Source organism: Paralichthys olivaceus, chromosome 13 (assembly GCF_024713975.1).
Source record: "Paralichthys olivaceus isolate ysfri-2021 chromosome 13, ASM2471397v2, whole genome shotgun sequence".
In the NCBI taxonomy this organism is placed as follows: domain Eukaryota; kingdom Metazoa; phylum Chordata; class Actinopteri; order Pleuronectiformes; family Paralichthyidae; genus Paralichthys; species Paralichthys olivaceus.
The window spans coordinates 23513464-23528125 of NC_091105.1; the positions used below are offsets into that span (position 1 = coordinate 23513464).

The 14662-nt window shown below is 38.9% G+C and overlaps 1 protein-coding gene across 11 annotated transcripts in view; it reads left to right on the plus strand.

The window, feature by feature from the left end:
• Positions 1–7986: 7986 nt before the first annotated feature.
• The window catches only part of ubr5 (ubiquitin protein ligase E3 component n-recognin 5), a 31910-nt gene continuing 25234 nt past the window's right edge, over positions 7987–14662 (plus strand). For all 11 annotated transcript variants that reach the window (XM_020091144.2, XM_020091145.2, XM_020091146.2 and 8 more), the window contains exons 1-5: positions 7987–8266; positions 11671–11715; positions 11845–11926; positions 12442–12518; positions 13935–14054. In XM_020091144.2, coding sequence (XP_019946703.1) covers positions 8205–8266; positions 11671–11715; positions 11845–11926; positions 12442–12518; positions 13935–14054 — 386 coding nt within the window. In that variant the 5' untranslated portion in view covers positions 7987–8204. The remainder of the gene's footprint in view (positions 8267–11670; positions 11716–11844; positions 11927–12441; positions 12519–13934; positions 14055–14662) is intronic.

Below are 14662 nucleotides of genomic sequence, written 5' to 3' on the forward strand. Positions count from 1 at the left end.
GATTTGTAGGAGAGGTTGGCACAAAAAATAACAAACAGACAGCATGTGTGATTAAGCTTAATATTTATTATGAAAATAAAAAAAGTACAAACACAAACTAAATTGTACTCACATTATACAGGTGTGTGTATTTGAGCATGGTGTGGTGTAAAAAAAGCCATTCGGGATGGTGAGACCATGTGGCTGAGGTCACATGTGTGTAAAGTTTGGGGGAGATGCGTGTGTAAGATCCTGGAGCCAGGTTAAGAGAGTGGTGAGTCTGTGTTTGAAGCAACATAACTAATATCAACTTTCAATAACCTTACTACCAACATATCACAATTACACAACTCAAACTTATAAAACATTACACTGATCGAATTTAAGAGTCCTTTGCTTAGCTTAGCTTGATTAGTCAAATTGTGTTGCCAGTTTGGAGGGAAGGGAGGAGGATATGTCCCTTTTAGTGCTGTTTATGAGTCCAAGGAACTGTTTTTGCTGGCTGGTTGATATCCTGAAAGAATTAGTGGCTTGATGCTGAGTCTGGTTTGTGGCTCCTGTTGTTGTGAAATCTGCTGGCAAGAATTTGTGTCTTGGCTGCTCATGCCGAGTTACTTAGTCCTTAGGTAGGCTCTTGCATTGCTGCCTTTTTGGAACGTCATAGCAGTCTGTTTCAGGCAGGCCTGCATGGAGGTCAGAAGAGCTTAGATAGAGAGGCTGTCTCCCTGGCTGGGAGTGGGAAGACAGAAAGAGCTGTACACTTTCACTCCTTGAGAAATTGGAAAAGAGAGGGCTGCTTTTATTAGCCTGGTGACCTAAGGCTTACAGTGACCAATAGTGGCTAAAAGTTGTGTCCAGGCCCCGTACACACCTGGTATTGACATGAGGTTTTTGTGATCTGATCACAAGTGGACAACTCTAGGTACAGGTGTGACCGGATTCAGAAGGGATATAGATCCAATCACCACATTCTGAGGTGGTCTGGGCCACATTCTTTTAGCGATGTCTTCCTAAGGTGAGTGGAGTGTGTGATGTTCTGGGAAAAGCCTTTTAGTGATTTATCATGGGAGCAGTGGTTGAAATCTCAGAGTCAGGGAGCCTAAGTTCAAGTCTGTTAATAGTGCCACTGAATGCATCAAGAGCACTATTAACAGTCTTGAACTCAGGCTCTCTGGGTGGGTCACAAATATAAAGTGTAATTTGTTAAGAGAGATGTATTGCTTTCCTTAACTGGGTACTGCCATTTTTAGATTCAAGATTCATATTGCCGCAAAACTCAGTTGTTTGGAATTTGCCCCAGAGTGCCCACGATGAGACAACAATCACAGCATAACATATAACAAGACAAGAAAAAAAATACATAACCCCCCACCCCATATAAACATAACAGACATCTGTCGGTGTTAAAGGTCTATAGAAATTGAATATAAAATTATGCTAGTGATGTTTTCACTGGTATGTCATCAACTTAAATTGCAAAATTCCCCATTGCGGGACCAATAAAGGATTATCTTATCTTAAATTGAATGAATCGTTGTTTTCCCTGGAATGAGCCCTCTATATTTACACCAGGAGTGGGTGTTCTTTACGGAGGCCGAATGCTATTAACAGTTGTACAAACTGGACAAATTAAACAGATTTTGAGTTTTTATCACAATTGAAAGCTACCAGAGGTTCTCTTTCATGGAAGGTGAGGTGAGGGGTATTTAGCTGCAACATGTAACTTCATGACTCGATTTCACACATTTTACAAACTGAACCTTTAAATACTGAATAAACAGAATAAAATTGTAAAATAGAATGGGATATAGGATAAATGCACTAAAATATGAAATACAAACAAATTCAGTGGTAGTTATTGCTTTGCGTTTGCAAAGTGCTGATGCAGGATTAAGGAGCCATTTAGTGATTTGATGCTTCTACAGTAAGTGCTGTTGAGGAAATGGGAGGTCTTAGTTTTGATGGCCCTGAGCCTTTTCTCTGAGGGGAGAGTTGTTAAGAGGGGGTTGGCAGGGTGCATAGAGTCCTGTAGTATTTTTAGACCTCTGCGCTGAATGCGAGTTTCGTATATGTCAGAAATGTGAGTGAGTTTGCAATAAATGATTTGTGAGGCGTTGCAAATGATTCTGTCCAGCTACTTTCTCTGTAGAACTGTGGAGTTGCCGTACCACACAGCTATAGAGAATGTGAGAGCACTTTCTATTTCAGCTCTGTAGAACTGCAGCATCCCCTTTCTGGACACTACAAACCTTTTGAGTTAGGAAAGAGTCTGGTGGGCTTTTTTGATGACGCAGATGGAGTTGTCATCCCATTTCAGAGAGGAAGAGACTGTTTTTTGAAACTGTCCACTCTTTCTACCTCCAGACCATTGATGGTCAGTGGCAGTAGAGTGTTCCTGTCTCTCTGAAAGTTAGCCACCAGCTTTTTTTTTTGGAAACTTTCAGTTCCCAGTTGTGGAGAAAGCACTAGTGAATCAGAAACACAACCTAATTTCTGTTGGCTGATTCATTGTTGCATGAGTTCAGCCCTCCCACTGTCATGTCATCAGCAAATTTGAACATTTTAACAGTCACAATGTGAAATGCAGTTGTGTGTGTGCAGTGAAAATAGGAGAGGTGATAGAACGCAACCCTGAGGAGCACCAGTGTTTATGATAGTCTGTTGTTAATTTTGACTGCACAGGCAGAACACAGGTTCTCTGCTAAGATCCAATGACATAAAGAGTGATTGACACCTAATTGCCTTAACTTATCAAACTTTTTGTAGAAAATGATATTAAAAGCAGAGCTGTAGTCCACAAAGAGAACCCATGCATATGTGGATACGTTGGATAGGTGTTTACATACTAGCCGTGAAGTTAATGCAACAGGTCTGTAATCATTCAGGTAACTGATGTTGGATTTCAGGTACAGGGATTATGAGAGCGGACTTAAAACAAGCAGGAACTTTGCATTTATTTACAGAGACCTGTTAAAGATATCAGTGAAGACTGTATAGCGAGGTCATCTGCACAACATTTTAGTGTGGCAGAGGATACAAGGTCAGGACCTGTTGCTTTCCTGCCGTTCTGTCTACTCAGCAGACTGCTCACTGCATACTCCTCTATGACAAAGGGGGGAGTTAGGGAGCTGGCCATTATGGGCTGTCTTATTTGGCTTTGGTTCTTATCAAACTGACAACTAAATTCATTGAGGCTGTCGGGCAACTTGGGGTCATCAGTGACTACTGAGACAATGGTTTAATTTGTGATCTGTTTAAGGTCTTGTCATACACCCCTGCTGTTTTTGGCCTTGAGTTTGTTGTCCAATTTGCACTTATAGTCAGCTTTAGCTTTATTCTATATATCCATGTGTGCTACACAGCAGCTTCAATATGTGAAGAAACATACTTGTGAACACACACACACACACACAAACACACACAGCTCTATTTGGAGAAGTCCATGGTTAAAATAAATGAATAAATAGATTTCTTATTAAGTTTCATGTGTAGCAGACTATATAACAATTAGCTGTAAGTCAATATCAGAATTTGCTCTCAGGAATATTATCTGAAGTGGTTTTCAAGTGTTTGTCTGCAGACAACTTAAAACACCAATATAATAATAACAATAATAAACTTCCATAACACTTTTTTAAACTAAATTAAATTAAACTAAAGTGCTTTGAAAGATGGAACAATAACATCTATAAGAAATGTTGAAATATCATGCAATCATCTATAAAAAGAAGTACAATAAATAAATGAATACAATAAAAAAATATAGAATAACTTAAATAATCAAATAAATAGGGGTTACAATAATTACACTGTGTTAAAATCTGTTATAAGATGACTAAGAGAAATAAGAAGTAAGTTTTGACCACATTTATAAAAACGTTTTTAAGAGCAAACTAAAGAGGGTAAGGATTCAGCCAGTCTGATCTCCTCAGGAAGTTTGTTCCATTCCATGGGTGCCCAAACAGAAAAGGCTCGGTCACTCTTAGTCCTCAGACAAGTTTGTGGAATGGCCAGCAAATCCCTTGGATGAGTACCTCAGGTTGTGAAAGAGGATCAGTGATGCACTTGGGTGTGATTCCAGAGCCAGCTTTAAACCGGCAGCCATAGAAGTAAAGCTACAATCTGGGTTATGTCTGAATTGATGTAAATCTTACATCAGTGGTTTTCAAGTGTTTAAGGAATATTTATTTATGAGGAAGGCCTACAAATGTATTCGATACCATCTTGCTAACAAAATTTCATCATTTAATTTTTGTGGGGGGGTCATTTGACTTGAGGGCAACAGAACAAGCTCAAGATGGAACATTAGCATTTGATCACACTTATGCATGAATAAAAAAATGTTGGTCAGCGGCTGTGGCTGAGGGGTAGACCGGTTGTCCTCTAACTAGAAGACCAGTCTTTCCCATCTGCCTGCTGAAGTGTCCTTGGGCAAGATGCTGAATCCCAAATTGCCCCTCATGGAACCAAAAGTGCTGCTAATAGATGCATGAATATGCATATGAATGTGTGTGTGAATGGCAAACTGTACTGTAAAGCACTTTGAGTGGTCATCAAGACTAGAAAAGCTCTATGTTAATACAAACCATTTACCATTTTAACTAAATAGGGTAGTGTTGCCTTTTTAGGCAGAAATTTACAACAAACTTCATAGTATTGTACAATGGACAAATAAATTGCTCCAGGAGATTCAGCTCCCTTTCTAATGGCAAATGAGACTGCACCAAGACACACTCACTCTTCATTTTTTACCATTACTGAAATGGATATTTGCCTATTTCCAATAAGGAAAAGAGTTTTAAAAGACAGCAGCCAGCAACAGCTCATTGCTTCCCCTCATTCCTCATATGCTTGCAGGCAAACATAATGCCCTCAAAGTGGAGCAGCATCTGTGACTGTATGTGTGGAGCAGGAGCAATTGTGCCCGAAGCCTGGCCTTGCCTGAGTTAAAAAGCTTGGGATGTTACCCACTCATGGTTAATTTTCACCTAGACCAGTATAGATAGATTATAGCCAACACTAAGAATTATTTAAATGTCTTATTCTCAGAGACCTCACTGGGAGTAGCTTTGTAAGGACCTAATCCAAAATACTTGGAGACTTTTAAACTGAAATAAAACTGAATTTGAAATAAATACATAAAAAAGCTAATACAATTTACCTTATTATATGAAATCTACTCCTATTGTGTGTTTTCATCTACTTTTAAGGTATACTTTAGTTTAATTAAAAGCTCCAGCCTGAAATGTCCTAATTTCTTAAAATCCAATCCTCCGTTGTTTGCATGATGGTGCGGTTTCCTGGCTCTGAATCTTTGGACCCATATTAAACAACACCAGAGGTCATTTGATAACCCTCTGCCCTGCTTCCTAAAAATAGCTCTGGGGATTTCTTTTTCTATTTTTTCTATTTTTTTTTTTTAACAAAATGTACAAGTTTACTTTAGGCCACCAGAACTGACCTCTTTAAACTCTCTGTTGAACTCAGTAAACACAGAGAAAAAAATTCCCTGGCTTTTGTCACTGCTGGTTACATGACGTGGCCTTTGTAGACTGGAGTATTGCCTGCAATTGATTCTAAAAAATACTGTTATTTTAAGTCAATATTAAAGTCACTTGATGTTTAAACACCATGGCTCATGTAACTGGCAATGCCCCAAAATGTCACATTGTGTCAGTATGATTTGTTCAGTTAAAGTCTTGACAGTTGGTGTTGCAGGTCAGGCTAGATGTAGAAATACTAATGTCAAGATTAAACATTTGGTTCAAACTCTCTGTGTTGTTTCAGTGTGAACATGTGCTGCAGATAACAAACAAATGAGGAACCCACTGAAAAGTTTTTTTTCTGTGTCATGCTCCATTTCAGATCGTCTTGATGCGTCCTGCGACAGGAAACCTTTCAGTTTCAGTTCCAATTAATTCTAGAAAATGATTCTTAAATATATTCTATATATTATCCTGGCAAGTGACCCAGCTCTGGAGGTCTGTTTCTCTGTCTGTATGTATGTGGTGGAGTCTCAGTGTACATAATCTGAGTAGCAGTGCAGAAAAGCAATGCTTACATCCTGGATTTGTAGGGCTTCCTGCGACTCATTGGGATCTCCTTGTGAAAGGTAAACCCTGCCATCTGCTGGTGTGAAAAGACAAAGTATTTTAATGGATTCTTGGATTAGTTTGTGGATTAGAAAGATAACCAAAGATTAGTAGCTCCATATCCCTTTGATTTTGATTTACATGAACACATTTTAGTGGCAGTATAAGATTAAATAAGATTTTAAGGTCTTAACCTTCTATGTAAAGTGCCTTGAGATGATGTATATTATGATTTGGCGCTATACAAATAAAATTGAATTGAGTTAAACTAAATCTTATATCAGACTAATTTTTTACACAGAACTCTCTGGACCATCAGTACATTAGAGCGATTCGATATGATCCTTTAATCCATGCTGTTCTGTGCCCCCTCACTTTTCACTAAATGGCTGCCATATCTTGGCCAGCTCCCCCTCACACATCCAGCAGGCCAAGAATCAAGCAAAGTCTATTCTTTTATCAGTTGCATACAGATTTGACGTTGAGCCCACATTGCCATGTCTCCCACCATTTTCTTTTTTTCTGAATCAGAGGAGCAAGTTTGCACAACTGCTTTGTTGTTCCATATAGCTGCAGTATATAATCATGGGCATATTTTACTCTCAGAGTTTTTCATAGTAGGGAGCGTGACATGAATATTGCCATTCCCAGAATGATTCTAATAATGTGCCATGGATAACCACTTGGCTCACTCAAGATTTAGTGGCAACATATCAAATCTAAGGGTCACAGTATGGTGGTTTTTGTACACTCACTTATTGAGGCAAAAACCATCGCTGTGCATCATGGCATAGATTATAATTATTATTATCATTATTTGTTTTACTACTACGACTACTACTACGACTACAACTACTACTACTACTGCACCATTTGCACCAACTATTTAGCTTTTTTGTACATGTACATAGCTTTTGTTATTGTCTTTTGTCCTTGTTCATCTCTGTTTGTTTGTTGTTTTTTTAAACTGTTGTACTAAGAGAACAAAGAAAAACCGGAGTCAAATTCCTTGTGTGTGTTCACATACCTGGCAATAAAAGCGATTCTGATTCTAATTCTAATTATAAGAATTTCATATGGCACCTTTCAAATCCGCTGTTACAATGTGCCTCACAATAAGGACAAATAGAAAAAACAATGCAAAGCATTACGGACAATAAGTAAATAATACAATATCATTTAAAATCAAAGACAACAAATGATATAATACCAAATATAAAACCAAAGACAATAGATCAAATAATACACAATTTAAAAGTAATGGCAAAAGAAAAGGATAAAAGGAACTAAGAAAGTAATAGCAAATTAAATTTCACCATAATCTCATATATATATATATATATATATATATATATATATATATATATATGTGTGTATATATATATATATATATACATATCTTGTAGGTTTTTTTGTTTTATGATTACAAATAAAATAAATCGAAGTATCCTTGAGGATTACTCGTAACTGTAGCTAGAAATAAAAATAATATAAACAAATATAACATATTCCCTATATAGGGATCACAGACTAATACTAGAAAAGTGCATGTTTTGAGAGATTTAATAGCATGTGGAACTATTTACTGCAATGATTCGTAACTGCACAAACCTTGATGTCTTCAGTGTTAAAAGCCCTAATGATAAATGAAGCTTGTATTTCGACATTGTATTGTCTTAGCTCTCCGTATTCTGTTGTCTTAGCTTAGAGAAAGACCACTGTCCTTATAGTGCAGTAGTAAACCTGCAAATTACTGCAGGTGCTGGATAATGCACATAAGCGACGAGATGCTTCGGAGGAATAGGGGTGAAAACAAAGACTCCGGAGTGTCACGGGGTCTTTGAGATTACATTAGTGTTGCTTTTCTTCTCGAGGCCAATCCCATCCAATTTAACACGTTTCCTGTTTGCGCTCGAGCTCCAACCAGCGGAGCGGTTGCATGTGTACTAATCAACACACAGGAGAAGAAGCTTGGTAGAGTTAAGATGGCGGCATGTGGGTGAGGAGGCTGGGATCGCAACTCGAGGGTTTTCGCCATTAAACGACGCCTATGAATCCACATATATACAGCAATTAATCGAGTACCAAGTTCCACATCGTCCACACGTTTGTGTGTGATTTTGGATTGACCCCATGACATCTATACACTTCGTGGTTCACCCGTTGCCCGGGACCGAGGATCAGCTCAATGACAGGTATTTCACTGCGGCCCGTGGAAAAGAAGAATTTAAATCGATATTTGTGTGTTAGGCTTGGTATACACGAGCGAGGCCGTGTTGATGAGCGACGTTCACATTGGCATGCGTCTGGATTCGGGTTCAGTTTATTTAAATGACCCCCCAGGGTTGAAACAAGGCCCGGCATCTTGGACAATCCTCGTTAGCTTGCTGCTACCTAAACACTCGCTCCAGTGCTAGCTGCTAGCCCATCAACTGGCTAACTCACGACTAGCTAACACTAGCAGGCTGTTTCCTTGGTTCTCTGGAAGGATTGGCTCCCAGTCAAAGTTGAGATAGACAATGCGGATTGGGGGATGGGAAAAGAGGGGGGAATAAAGGTCGTAAAATACAACGTTCTCAGAAAAACCCCGGGGTTTTGTGTATAAATTACACGTACAGTCATTTGACGTATGTCAGTGTTTGTTTTGCGGGCGTCTGGTTGATTATCATGATCAATGAAGCAGCTAACGTCAGCTAACTGATTGCTAGCTGCTAATGCTAGCAGCCTGATTCGCTACCACGCTCTCGACAAAGCTAAATATTTGCATTCCAGGGTGTTTTGTGACACAGCTTCTTACGTGTTCATTGGAACACTTTGCTCGCTAATGTCACCGTATGATTGTACGTCGTTGGTTTGTTTTCACTTGTACGCGCTGAGATAAATCGGAAATATGAAGTGATGTACAGTTAGCTAACATTGCGTTCTGAATAATCATGTTAACGAGTTGAATAAGTAGTCAAGTCAGGGCTTTTCAAAGTGTTAACGATGGATGCTAAGTTCTCGTAACCACTCATTTGGATTCTTTTCATTGTTAGTCACTCATCAAGTAGCTACAGCATACACACACAGTACATTCTGACTGTTCCTAATATTGTTATTAGTGGCATGCTTCTAGCATGCATCAGGCAGCCTTTAATGGGCTTTCTGTAGGTAATGTCCAAACTGATTAAATCATTATTCATTAGCTGTTGGGAGAAACGTCCAGGAAGTTGTGTTTGACCTGTATTATGGCTGAACATGCAAATTATGGTAAATCTATTTATATCATCCATTGAGATTGAACTGATTAATGACCTGGTCTACTTACACTCAAAGGCTGAGAAGTTGGAGTGTTTTTAGAATGACCTTGAGATTAACAACTGGATAAAGGCTCAGCCTTTTACAGGTCAGTGCGTTGTCCAACTCTGGGAGACCTGCCTTTGTCTGAGTGCAAGGAAAGCTCAGTTTACTACGCTGGTTGCATGTCTTATTAAGAATGCTACTCAGACATCTTGGTGGTATGGTCCATTGGTTCCTTGAAGAGGTCATGGCTGTTTCATCCTCAGGCATGCATGCATGCTATATTGCATGCTACAGTCACCATGTGCTGCTGGGAGGCCCCCCTCCTCCCTTTTCCCCATGAAGGAACTTGCAGTTGTCAGAGCAGATAAGTGGTCTATCTGAAATAAAAAAGGGTTGGTCAAGCCTGGCTCATCAGAAGCGCTTGCCTGGCATGAACTTCAGATCAGATTTCCTCAACCAAATGCCAGTGGTTTGTTTTACCTAACTGAGGTCTGCTCAGACACACAAGTTGTGCACTTCCACTGTGCTAACACCATTACTCTGTAACATTTGTATCTCTCACACTGTGTTTTTGAGGAAAGTGAAAGATATGATGCTACTTATAATTTAAGAAGTTGTGTCTTGTTCTTGTGCATTCATGTGCATCATTTGTAATAGTATTTAAATGGCTTGACCTGGCACTAGTAAGTGAATAGATTTTAAGTAATTGTACCTAATCACATCTGTGCTGTATTTGAACTTGCTACTGAAGTTTTCTGCAGGCAGATAAAAATGTAATTTCTTCCATTTCAAAACTCATTTTGCATTTTTGACCTATCATTTTCATTTGATTCAGAGCGTTTATGAGAACAGATACATCAGTACTTCTGTATCTAATGACCACATGTGGAAGAAACATTGCAGAACTATGTGTTTAAGATGATAGCATAGGCCAAAATAATGTGCCTGCAAAGAGTTGAGTAGATGTAGGTTTGTCTCTTCACTAGACACAACACAAAATCAGGATACAATACATCTTACATCAGGTACTGTATGTGGATAAAGCACAATCAGATAACTGCAATACCTCAACGATGTCAGGGGTAAATTGGGTTAAATGAAATGGTAAACCAACATTTGTCATAAAGGAGATTGTTGGTCTGTATTAGATATGACTGTGGTAGGTTATTTTTCAAGACGTACTTCAAATGTTTGCTTGCCTTCATTGTTTGTGCTGCAGATTTCCAGTGAACATTAGTAGCCAAGCAATTTGAAACACAAGAACATTTAATCCGATTATATTAAAAGTTCACAGCTTCAAATGTATATTTCTCAGAACATTATTTATTGTATGTAAACAGTAAAGACATTCATGTTGTAGTGGAAGCCTTGAGAATGACAATATAATATTTACTCAGGAGATATTTTGATGGCTGTGTTGGGTCATTAGGTTCCAGAAGTAAAATGGACATTGTTATGTTTCTGGCAGATGGAATATCTCTTGAAAAGATTACCATGAATCATTCGTAAATTATTGATCGGTACAAGAATAGGAAAAGTGGGGTTGATTGCTAATAAGGCAAGAAGCTAGAGGAGGTACAGAAATGAAAGGCAAAGCATGCAATTAACTTTCATGAATAATTTTCTACAACAATCCTAGACGTTTAGCAATATTGAATGCTTACTAAAATACTCATATGACAGGTAGTTTTCCAGTTTCATTTGGAATGACAGATTCCTTGTTTTGTGTTTTTCTACATAAGACAAAAGACTTGCATCTTGTTTAATCTGTTGTGGAATAAAGCACTCTGTTTGTCTTGGTTCACTCATTGGTAGACAGTGCAGATGCCTTACAAACGTTGGTAAAGGGAACTTTAGCCTGCCTGCCGGCTGTGGGCATCACAGTCAGACATCCAATGATTGAGCAGAAAATTGTTATGCTGTCTATCATTTCATAACTATGGAAATACTTTTGAATTATACATTACTTTTGGGTCACAGTAACAACTAGTGCTAAATTATTTGGCATCAGCATCAGCAACAACCACACTATCATAGTCACTGGTGACTTTGTAAGCAGTTTAGAGTTTTAATCCATTGTTGTCATCGTGGATGTTATCATTTATGCTCAGCGTAGCCTTGAACCAGTTTGACTGAAAAGGTGCACATGAGTTTAAAAAATGTCAAGTGTTAATATGCAATTTCTGTAAAATATTTTGTACAGCTTGTGGGTTATGTCAGCACTACTACTGTTTTTAAAGAGCATAGAATTACTTACTAATTACAACTAAATCTTAAATGGGTCTTATTTGTGTTATTGTCTCCATCTTCTTGTCAGGCTCCGTGAAGTCTCGGAAAAACTCAACAAATACAGCTATAACAGGTGAGTGTGTGTCAACATTGTAATTATAGTCTGCTTTGTACAATGTGATCAACTGTAAACTTGTAGACAGAATCATGTTTTATACAGTCTCAATTGTGTTTTTGCTTGTTTGTTTCTTTTCCAATGCAGTCATCCACACCTTAGTTTGCTGGAGCAGGCCCCCCTGAAACAGTGCGTTGTTGGTCCAAACCATGCCGGATTTCTCCTTGAGGTAATACTATATGACATTACAGCATGAATCAGCTAGGGACCTGGAGTATGATTATTATCTGTTGCCCACTACAAACAGTTAAATATAATAGGAAGATTGTTATACTAACTGGGTCACTATGGTCAGAAGACGTCTGGCTTTTACTCTAAAAGTTAATCTTCCTTTTAGTTACTGTGTAAATTGTGGACATAGGTTAAATCTCACAGATAGGATATGTTCCAGGACACCAACCCAGTTAAAATAATCCAGTTTAAACAGGGCTGTTGACAGACTGAAGAGGCATGTAGTAATTGACTTCATGCTGTTTGCTTTGACAGAAACATTGTCAAACTGGTGCATGTAGATGTGTGTTCAGAAAGTATTGTGGCTTTATGCAACTGTACATGCCTGATATAATAAATGCTTCAGTCCCTGACCTGATACATTACCCTCAACATTACATTATGAGCCCCCCCACCCCACTCTTCAGGAGTTTTCATTTTTGCCACTAAAAAAAGTGAATCCTTCTCTTTCAGGATGGACGTGTGTGTAGAATCAGCTTTGCTGTCCAGCCTGATCGCCTGGAGCTCAGCAAACCGGATGGCAGCGATGGGTGAGGGACTCGCATATGAAGGGATCTGTCCCGGAAACTGCTTTAGCTTTGGCATTGAGTTAAGACACAGATGGCTTGTGGGGATGTCTAGTTCACAATGCACTGAACATGTTCAGGCTTACTGATAGTGATTTCTGTGATTTGAATTCCATTCGGCACTTTTGCCCTGTGAGTATGAATCACTCTGACTTGCTTTCACTTCTAGAATAATGCTCACTCTTTGCTACAAAGTTTTCCATCTATCAAGAGTGAATAATACATCCTAATTCACTGCAGGCCTTTCTCAAAAAGTATTTTATTAGGCCACCCCCCATCAATGTTACATTGCGGTACCTGGGGGACATACTAGTTTATCAATACAAAAATCCATTCAGCATCATGACAATCTCAAAATTGTTTGTGGAACTGAAAATCAGTTGCTTTTATGGCTCAAATGTGTGCCTCTTTCCGTGTTTCCTTTTTTCTTAAAGTTTACGTTTTGGGTACAAGCTGTTTTTCGTTGGCTCTGACTGTGTATTTTTGGTGAATGGCTCATTGATAGTTGACGATGTCCTGCCAGCAGAACAACATCCAACAGTGATTTCATACTTTTCAAGGCCACTCTAGGTGTTAGATATGCATGTGAAATAGGCTGTAATACGCTGAGGAGCTGCCTGCTCCAAACTGTTCAGCACAGCTCATGTTTTGTTCCATGCTGAAGAAGATGAAACACTTCAAATTGTAATTGCCTTTCAGTCAGCACTTTTTTGGGTTGCTGGGAAGCCTGTTGAAAAAGAGTATAGCAGGTTGACTTTGAATTGTATCAGGAGTTACATGGATTACGTCAGTTTGTAAAATAGCCTTTTCTGTCTGTAGTAATGATGTGATTGACTGTGTCTGTATGCAATTCTATGATGTTACAGTATAGTACTAAATGTGATCGTATTATTTTGTTGGAAATAATTGACATTATGTGTCAATGTAGTCTCTGTTAGATGAAACTCTGGCAAATAGTCATTCAGTTGTCTTATCACAACAAGACACGATATATATACTGCCTGTTTAGAAAACATTGTTATTTGTAGTGAAGTACTTTTGGTTAAACTTATAAGGTATCCCAGTTTAAGAAATCTTAAAGTAGGAGCAAGCAGTCGCAGCCCCACAACCCCAAGAACTTTTTAAAAATGGAAAGTCTTGAAGGAGGAACGAGTTGCAGCCAATTCTGATTCCCAAGGGTGTTGCCATGCTAGTCTCCAAAATACCCCATCCTGTTTCACGGAATAATATTAAAAGAAAAATGAATCCTGAACCAAGGGGTATGATTTGACAAATGCCTGGGGTAAATTTAGTTTCTGTTAACCCAGGTAATAAAAAGCATTTTTGGTCCTTCTGGGGCTTTTGTAGGTTTGTAACTGATCTCCCATCTTTTGTTTCCAGTTCAAAGTTGAGCAGTGGTTCAGGGACAGGAAGGAGCTCCAGGCCAGGCAGGACTAGTGATCCGCCCTGGTTCCTGTCTGGTTCTGACACACTGGGCAGACTGGCAGGCAACACCCTTGGGTAAGTTCTGGCAGGGTTGACAGAGACAAATGGTCCTGTGAAAGCTGTGTTTAGAGCATAGCACTGATGCTGCAGCGGTTTATGGGTGTATTCCCCACAGCATTCAGTGCTACACATTCAGAAGAGAGAACTTAAGGTTGCTATAAAATGTAATAGATGAAAGTGTCCACCAAATGGCATACATCACCAACACTGCTTAAATTGCAGTATGGGATTTTCTTTGTGCCCCAGTTATCTGACCACTGGAGACTTGATTTTCACAAAATGTCGTGTGGCTCCTGATAATGAAGTTGTGCACAACTGACAGAGCTGAAGAATAATCTCCTAAACCTGCACCCTTACAGAATAATGTTGGATTTATACAAATTAAAATCACAAATATTCTATTTATATTTTATATATTCATATATTTTATCAAAGCCATTGTCCCACACTGCCTGTGAAGGCCACTTCATAATTTGTTCACCTTCTGTAAGTGTTGCTGATGCAAAAGCTTTTCAGCCCGGTCTCTGCTGTCATGAAGGCTGAATCCCTTTGCACCCAGATGTGTGCATGTTTTTAGTCTGCTCTGTAAGCCAGATGGTGTTTTTTGGCAGTTGTCTCTGACC